The sequence below is a fragment of the Rhea americana genome, unplaced genomic scaffold, assembly GCF_003343005.1.
Source record: "Rhea americana isolate MKP2758 unplaced genomic scaffold, rheAme1 scaffold_31, whole genome shotgun sequence".
Lineage (NCBI taxonomy): Eukaryota > Metazoa > Chordata > Aves > Rheiformes > Rheidae > Rhea > Rhea americana.
The window spans coordinates 2,698,228-2,707,950 of NW_028186435.1; the positions used below are offsets into that span (position 1 = coordinate 2,698,228).

The 9,723-nt window shown below is 36.3% G+C and overlaps 1 protein-coding gene across 1 annotated transcript in view; it reads left to right on the forward strand.

Annotated features, from left to right (window-relative positions):
- The window catches only part of DCDC2 (doublecortin domain containing 2), a 71,358-nt gene extending 61,989 nt beyond the window's left edge, over window positions 1-9,369 (forward strand). Inside the window, exons 9-10 of the mRNA XM_085310103.1 lie at window positions 7,571-7,921; window positions 9,237-9,369. Coding sequence (XP_085166229.1) covers window positions 7,571-7,921; window positions 9,237-9,344 — 459 coding nt within the window. The 3' untranslated portion in view covers window positions 9,345-9,369. The remainder of the gene's footprint in view (window positions 1-7,570; window positions 7,922-9,236) is intronic.
- Window positions 9,370-9,723: the final 354 nt, after the last annotated feature.

Genomic DNA, 9,723 nt, shown 5'->3' on the forward strand with positions numbered 1-9,723 from the left:
CCACATAAAGTGAGGTGGTTGCTAATGAGCCTTCTCTGTCTTACCATTTGAAGTACACAGTTGAACAAATGCCAGATTAGCCATTAACTAAACTTAGTGTAGTACTGGCTAGACACCTGCTTATGTCCTGTTCTGTAAAAATGCTGTCTGCCAGCTGAGAACACATTGAAAGAATGAGATTTGCTTTACTCCAGACTAGCTGACAGTTGTACTTCAACACCAAGAAGGAAAAATCAGTGTTTTGCCTAAAACCAAACCAGACCCTTCTGTATTCTGTACCAAGACTTCAAATTCCAAATACAAAGTGGATAGTTTCTTCTTTTGACATGCAGGCTTACTCCAGGTTTGCTGTTTATGTCGCTGTGTCAACATCAACAGGAACTGATGACAGACTATGAAATCAATTGTGCAAATAGCTGGGGAACAATGCAGTTTTATTTTGGAAGATATTTGCAGTTCTTGGTAGGAGGGAATGAAGCAGTAGAAGTTTCATATTTGAAATGCTAACTAAATGTGTTACTTGAGTCTGTTGTTAGTATAGATATATTCCAGGTGACTTTTTCTAAGATATGAAAATTGTCAGCCAGTAAAACTTTCAGAATAAACTACTACTTTTCTTCAATTTTATTTAAGTTGTGGAGATGAATAAGTTTGAGAATTATGAAGTACAAAGTTATTCGGTGCATGGTCCCTAGGAGGAATTCAGGTGTGTTACTGCGCAAGCCTGCTTTGCCATGGGAATATAGTACTGGCTATTAAGATGTAAGTGATGGAGAAGATATCTGATTTATTTTGTTTTCCTTCAGACCCATCATGCCCATCTCCCTCTCTCTTTCTGTGTTTATTTATAAAGATTACTGGAAGTTAAATTTGTCTAATGGGCTCTGATTTGGGGGGCTGTTGTGGATGGTCACACTCCTGGTTCTTTCACTACCCATTTACTTCCCATTATTCCTGGTTCTTTCACTAGCCATTTACTTCCCATTATTCCAGACATGTCCACTGATTAATGCAGTCCTGATGCCACTCATTATTCTCCATTTCCTGGGCTGTGATGTGATGTGAAATTGTGTAGCTCCCTTAGGTGCCCTCTGTGTAGCTGGAATATATCAGCAGCTGCAGAAAATTTGCACCTTTCATTTGCAGTTTATGAAGTATATATTTTGCTTTAGAGACCCAAGATTCACCTCAGTGAACTAAATAAAATGTTTATCTTCCCTGTTGCTGAAGGCAAAATGTTTAAGTTTGCATTGATTCAACATTAAAACAGGCTGGCTGCTGAAAGAGACATTCCTTGCTTATAAAGGCCAGAACTCTTCACTAGCAAACATTTTGCATTACATCAGTAAGAATTTCAAAATGGCATCTGGAAAGACTACATGCAAGATTTTTTTATACTCAAATTTTGCTACAAGTGATGTAACTATAATTAAAATCTTCTAGATGTTGAGTGCTGATCAAGTCAGCAGATAAAAATATTTTTTTCCTGCATGTTTTTCATTCAACTCTATTGATTTACACTTAATTTTTTTGTTGCTTATCTGTGTATGAGATAGGACAGCCTACACTGATTTGTTATCTGTAGTTCAGGATAAGAAGAGACAGAGAGCTTCCTTAGATTTCTGCATTAGATGTGTGTGATTTCTAAAGTTGTAGCAGCAGGATCTGATCTTGTCTTTGAAGGTCTGTGTAGCCAACTGTTAGAAGGTCTAGATTCTCCAGTGTGAAGACTGCAAACACAGTTCTATTGTAAAATATGTCTGGATGCTGCTTTGAAAAAAGCTCCCTCTTGCACATGCACCTTTCTTGAAAAACCCCTCGCAAYCCTAAAGTGTTATGCTTTCTCAAATTGTTAAACTTTTAGGGTATTTTACATTCACTGTGGAGGACTTCCTCTCCCACCTGTTCCCAGAGAAAAAGAAATCTTTTATGTATTTCTGCAACATCAGTGTGGCCTCTTTTGAAATGGTTAGTAGCTTTCTCGTGTCAGTATCTACAAGGATGCACAATGGACTATACTGCATTGTAGGGTGTGAAGCGCGAAATTTAGGGTCAATTTTCATGCATACACAGAAAAATGCTGTTATTGAAAAGCTAGGCACAATTTTTTGTCGGTRCAATGGGTGGAGAAAAATGTTGTTGACTTGAGTACATCTTAGAAATTTAAGAATCTGGTCAAATGTTTCCTTCTCTGTCATGGCCTTCTTGTGGTTAGGGAAGTGTGTGTGTTTCCAGTTACCACACGTTGTAACTGAGGAATGGAGTTGGAAAGCTTGTTCTTTTCCACAGTTTCAAGTCATGCCACTTCCCTTCATTTTGGGTAGAGTTCTAGGTGCTATGATCTCATGGAAAATCAGACGCTGGACTCAGGTGCTACATTTTTTGTAAAAATGCATCAAACTCGTAAATATATTTGAGTTTAAAGTTGTTTTTTTTGGAGATAAAGACATTTTTTGACTTCCAAAACAGCACCACATTTACTGTGTGGGAACTGTAAGCCTCAAGAATACTTAACTATTCATTTCTTTATTTTTAAGTGCTTGGGTTTTGTAAATGATGTGGAAGATAAGTGTGCTGCTGTCACTTAGCAACCCTGTCTGGTTCAGGAACAAAATGTTTTGCTATTGGAATCTGTGCAGTACAGCTGCAAAGCGTTCTTGACTTGAGTAGTAGCAGGGGCAGCTCGGTCTTTTTAAGCTGATTGGTGCAATCAAAGTTAAGTATTACTGATACTGTATTTRTGAGATGTATTTGTGACAATATGTATGACCATTAAGATTTTGTTTGCCTCATTCTTTGTCTGTTGTGGCCATTATCTAAGTAAACATTTCCAAATGGTTTCAGTAAAGTAAAATTATGTTTTACATTAATGGTATAAAATAATTTCCKCCTTAAATGATTTGTGATAGCGCACTTTTCAATATTCTAGTATCAGTCATGTACAAACCTACTGAGAGGTTACATTAGCATCCCTGGAGGAGGAGAAGCCAAATGCTTCAATGTCTAAAGATTTCCTGACTTATTGCTTCTGAATGATGATGGCATTTGTTAATGTAGTTCTTAATGAATGATAGCATGATGAGTGTAATTAGAACACATCTTTCTTTTTTAAATGCTCTGTTTTTGCTGAGATAAAAAATACCGTCAAGCAACCATACTTCTTGAATGCAAAATGAAATTCACTCTGTTCCTTGTCAACCTTCTAGTAAGTCAGGAGGGCTCTGGAAGTCAAGTTGGGGCCATGTTTTCAGCCTTGTTAAGATGACAGTGACTTCAGTTGTTCTGTGTGCCTTTGGTTGACTATGCCTTTGAATATACATATACTACATTTTTGTTGGTGCATCTTCTTGTTGATAGTCCATGATAAGCAAAGAATCATGTTYGCAATCATCAAGGTACGGCTTGAAAGTTAATTATCTTAGCTACAGTAATTTCAACTAGGGAACAAACATTGTCTTTGCTTAAAAGATTAAGCCAGCTAAACAAGATAGAAGGTTATTTTCTATTTTCCTGCAATTGCACAAAAAGAAAAGCAAAAACCTTCTTAGAAGCACATCTGGCTGTAGGAAGAATAGATCCATCACAGTCACTGGGAAAGGGTGCAGCTCTTGCCTGTCCTAGAAGACATTTACTCTTAATGAAAATTGCCTCAAGGARTAAGAATGTAGTCACCTCATGCTTCTCCAGTCTTTTGTTCATTGCTGTCAAGTTCAAGTTGTGTTACCGTCTTTCATGATGTGGACATAGGACTAAAGGAACTCAGACATACTTACCTTCTAGTTTATTATGGTATATATGCATAATTATCCTGGGCTATGACTGACTGGATACTTCCAGAGAATTTTTGAAGTGCCGCTTATTTTCAGCTAAGACCCTGGAATCTCTCCTTTTGAAGTTGGACATTAATATTTGCAAAACATTGATGGAGATGATAGTTGTGTTTGTTTAGTTGTATTACAAAGTAGCAATAGACTGTAGTCACTCAGTTCTAGAGCTGTAACTGGTTCCCTGATTTGAAATGTCTTATGCTTTCACGGGAATCCCAACTGTAATTTACTTGCACTACTTCATGTAAGCCAACACAGTAGTTCAAAGTCTAACTCAGACTTAGATGAAATGAGGAACAGCAGAATCCCATGTCTGTTTCAACTATCAGACCAATGCATTCTGTATCCACAGATGCTCTTAATGGAAATATTCTCGTTATTTAAAAGATAGCTGATGAAAAGCTAAAAACTAAGATGTGAAATGTTACTGCCCATCCCTGGGTAAACAAGATTATTGCTGACTTCTAAAAATGAGTCTGATCATTTCTGCAAGGAATTAAGGAATTAAGGTCTGAATCAACATACCTATTTTGCTTTCAGTAGACCTATCCTGATTCATCCTGACTGAAAGAACACAGTTTGTAGTAACTTGATGTATACATAATGGACATTTTGTACAGTTGTAGGTGGAAGGATGACTGGAGTGAACTAAAATCAATGAAAAGGTTCCCGTAGACTGTAGGGGACTTTGAATTAGACCCTGACCTATAAGCACTTATATGTAGGCTTTAGCTCACTACTTCAAGTTCACTAAAATCATTGGAACTGCTCAGGGAAGTAAAGTTAAGCATGTACAGTATTCACAGACTTTTGACCATAAAAAATTATCTTTTTCTTCCCCATATATAAATGTGCACATAAGCATTCTTTCTCCCTAAATATGCAAAACCTAACTTCTACTAGGTATTTCTCTTTCTCAGTGAAGAGTATGCATTTAATGCAGAGCATGCTAATTTCTGTAACTCTATAGCATAGCTAATAGATCAAAAAAAAATTCAGTAGAAAATATCATGCTTTTTATATAAAGAGCAACATACGGTTTGATAGGTGATTTTTGGCCTTAAGTGTGCTCCCTACAGTCTTGCCTTAGGTCTGTTGTTTGTTCTCAAATGCATCTTCTGTGCTGGTGTTTACATTTCAAGAAAGACTCCTRTGTTTTTGCATGCAATGGAAACCATACTGCATTCTAGAGTACCTTGCAGAAGATTTTTCCCTCGGATCAGTGGAGTGGAGTTCAACTTGTTTGACATATCCTCTCTGATGTAAAACAGCTTGAAAGGATTAAATGAAGAATGCATTTTACTTTTCAGTTATTAGCTATAAACATGACTTTTTATTTTTGTCTTTAGTAAGTAACGGTCATGTAGTAATATGGTAAGGATATCTTGAAATTTTCAATTACTATAAAAATATCATATTTGCATTGATGAGATTTGTTTTATTGATCTTGTTGTGTACTATTACTGTTCAAGCAATTTAGCTTGACTGATCAGGTTAAAACAGRTGGCATTTAAATGTTGTTTGATGCTAGTTTCCTATGAGCTTCCAAGTTTCTGGGTAAAGTTCAATATGCTGTGTTTAGCTTTTATGTTGTTCACRGTTTTAACTCTTAAATAATTTGGATCTATTTCTATTTTAGACAGAGAAGATCTAAATGAATCTAGCTAACACAGCAGTTTAGGAAATTACTGCCATTAGGCTTCTATGCCAAAGATTGCTGCCAAAGCAAAAAAGCAAAAAAAGTATACACACTAGGACGCATATGTTTACACCTCAGTGGTGTGGTGCAAAGTCTGCACACCTTCCTCTGCAGTTTAAAATGAGCCACTATACTGAAGCAGTTCAGGCAAAGGCACATATTCTATTTTGATTATACCTGCTAGCAGATAGTCATTAACAAAAGCTGGAAATGGCAATCAATATCTTAGATCACTACTATTGTTGACTAAGGAAGCCCAGATTTGCTTTTCTTCTTTTCTTACCCTCTCTTTTCATTTGATGTTTGTAATGTCCCAGCAAGCAGATGCCGTTAAGCAAAATCAAAAAGGTTGCTCTTGATGAGAGTTGTCTTGGTGTATTTAATCTATCCAGTGCTTCCTTGTTCTGGTCAGAATCCAAATTTGCAAACTTCCTTAGTAAATTGAAAAAAAAATTAGTAGGTCACATGTGGCAGGTTAGCAGGTAACTTAACAGACTTTATGGRCCTACAGATGTTTGTTATCTTTACATGCTGGCAGTTACAAGAGTTGGCTCAAGTTTGCTTTTACATGCTGATTTCTTTGAAGGTGTATGCAAAGGTTGGACTTTGATTTTTATTTCAGTGGTAACCAGGCCAGTTTGATGGCACCAGATGAAAGTGAGTCAGGAAGGTGTGAATAAGAAATACACTGAGTCCACTGTACTTCAAAAAAYATTTTTGGAACCATTATTTAGCTAGTCAGGTAACCCTATAGTATTTCTAATAATTTGAGAATCAGTGGCTCATTAAGATGCAATAACTTGTCCTGTTTGACACTATGTCAAAAGGTTATTGTGCACTGGCATAATAAAGTTGTCTTATGTTGCTACTTGAATATCAAAGCAAAAGAAAGGTGTTTCRTCAAGATGCTTCATTCAGTTGATGGTATTGTTCAACTGACTTTTACTAATATATTGAAGATGATAAGAGAATTCTTTTGAAATGTTAGTATTACAGAGGAAACAGGATTTTTACAGTTTAGATTTTATAGGTCTGCAGCAGATACCTGCCTACCTAAGAACTGCTAATGATAATAAAATTCCAAACATCTTTGACTAAGAGAAAATCTATTTTTTAGCTTGCTTGCTTTAGATTTAGATTCTAATGAGGCTGTGTGGGAGGTAGACATCCTTTCACTCCYGTGGGATATTTACTCTTTATTTTCATTCAAGCTTATGCACAAGTATATGTTATCTTGGCACTGGGAGCATCAGTTCACTGAATAGTCAGCTGAATCTTGAAAGCTGAAACTGGAAGACAAGTGACATGTGCATCAGTCTTTCAGGTTGTCATGAAATGATGCTACTAGTGGCTTTATCTATACTAAGTTTCTACTTACTCTTCTTCACAATATGGGACAAGATACTGTTTTTCCTGTCTACTGGTCTAACTTCACATACATAGGAAAGTTTATTGTTAAATGTAGATAAAGTCATACAGATTGTAACCATGCAATCCTATATAGGGATCTTTGGGAAGAGGAATGATGTTATGGATGTGAGCAGTATGTCTGCCTTATTCCTCCTGTTGCTTTTCTGTGAGTACAAAGAACACAGGCTGCATGACAGGACTGACCAATGTGGCATGGTCTGGTCCGTATGTAAAGCACTTTTGGTGAACAGTTTGTGGGCTCATGATGTACAATATTTTATTGTGACAAAAAAGTATTTAGCAGAAGCCAGAATGTTCAAAAAACAGGAACAGCTGGAACAGAAGAGCTGTTGTTRGGTTAAGTAAATCCAGTTGGTTCCGGTTGTTCAAATATGGTCAAATGGATTAACCCAGTGAAATACATTTAAATCTCACTAACACAATTTTTGTGTAGAATAAGAGTGCAATATGGAGTGTTACTGCAGCAGCAGCATTTTCTGTGCATGTGGATAAATCTCAGATTAGCATACTTGCTCCCCAGTAATGATGTTATACTGATATGTGTCACATTTCAGCACAGCTTGAAGCATTTGGTTTAAAAATGCCTCATATAATGCTGCTTTCCTTTCATCAGAGACCAGCAGAAACTGTGGATGAAGAAGAAAATGCAGAAGAGGAAAATGACAGAGATGAGGAGGCCTATAAAGGAAAAGAAGAATACCCAGAAGTGAGTGGAAAGGAAAGCGGGGAAAATGTTAAAGAAAGAAGAGAAGTGGAAGACAATGAGAAAAAGGTAAATAGGAATTATGAAGACAAACCAGAAGAAAGAGAAGATGTTGACCAAGTAGAGGAAGAGGAGGTCATGCATTTAAATGGCAAGACAAATGAAGAAAATGGTGAGGAAATGGAGGAGTTGAACAATCAAAGTGATCTTCAGCCTGAAGAAGAAATAAAAGAACAAGAGGATTCTGATAGTCAGAACCAGGTAAATGTTTAGGCTTTCAAGTTCTGTTTTTAAGTTATTGTTCCTTATTTGTCTCAGCATTAGACTTCTCAGCCAGTCTCTTAAGTAACTCCCTCCTGATAAGGCCCTCAGATTATCTACTAGAACTTAAGTTTTGGGGAATTGCTTTTTCTCTTCTGTATAAATCTCTTACATCAGTAATTACAATATATGTCCTCTGACTGAGAAAATAAGATTTTGCTCCAATAAATCTTCCTCAGTATGCTGATTATTGAAAAAAATCAAAATTATTGTGATGTCTGGAAGAGCATAATCATTATATATTTCTGAACTATGTTGTCCTCTAGGACAGAGCAGTAGGGTAAGTTCATGAAATGCAGTGCCTGATTATTTTGATGAGTGTACCTTCACAGAAGTTAAGATTAATACAAAATTTTCACTGTTGCTTTGTGGAATTTTAATCTATGTTCCTAAAAAGTTGGAAAGAATATTGGAGATAAACACGGTCTTGAAAACAAGAGGCTTTAGATGGATTAAAAGCAAAAGGCCTGTAATTTTGGAGAGCTAGTAAAATGCTGTTGGCTTACATGGAGGCATGCAACCCAGAAGAATCAAGTGAACAACCTTGAATGCCAAGTGAACTGGCCAATCAGCAGAATTTGGGAAATGCAGTGTTTAGTTTGGTAAAGGCCATGGTAACTTCCTATACGAATTCTTGAGTATCAGAAGCAGAACAACCTGCTGTAGAACCCTGCCTACAGACTGCTGGATAAAAAAGAATATTAATGTCCAACTTCAAAAGGAGAGATTCCAGGGTCTTAGCTGAAAAGGGTCTTAGCTGAAGAGGGTCTGCCTCTTGTGCCATGCAGAATAGTTTCTTGCTTCTTTAAAACAGTTTTTTTTTCTGTTTCTGTATGATGCACAAGGACACTTTCCAATTAAGTTAACAGAGAGCTGAGTAATATGACATTTTCTTGGGCCCTGAATTTATTCTATGCTTGATATGTTGATGGAAATTTTTTTTAGAAATGCTGAAGTTAAGGAAGTGGAGAAAGTAAGCAAGCATTCACTTTAAATGGATGTGTGGGTAAGCAGGTGCTTGATGAAAGAGGGGGGAAAAAGCCTTATTTGAGTACTTTCCGCTTTAGAAGATAATATGAATATAAGCTAAACAAGAATGTTAAGAAGATCACTTTTGGAGAATGTTTTTTCACTTCARAAATTCCTCATAGAAATCTTAGAGTGACGTACAAATACTGTACTGAAATGAAATTAAATGAAATCTTATTGACCTGATGAAGCTAATATCCTGTGGTTTTGATTCCCTTTTCTCTAGGTTGGKTCCCATCATGAAAGAACATCCACAAATCCAAGGGTGACAGTCACCAGCCCACAGGAAAGTGAAAAAAATGACCAGACCAATGACTATGCTGCRGTTGCGTAGATACAAAAAATGTAATGAGAATAAAATGAAGGATTRCAATATTTTAACTTTAGATGTTATTGTTTATGATTGATAATTTATAATGGGCAGATAAGTTGWGTACCACATACTGAGTCTTGCGATGATAATGCCATATGGAATGACATAGATAATGAATATTGATACCCATTAAAAGAGGATTGAATGACTTTTACAAGATGTGACTTTCTAATGGAATTTGAAAAAGAAAATATAAGACTTCCATAAGACTTCTCCATGGTAATACTATAAATAAATGAACTATTCTGTGTTATAAAGTGGTCAACAGTACTAGAGTCAACCATATGTATCACATTGTTCTAGAGTGCTTAGAAGAAAAAAAAAAGGAAAAAATCCAAYC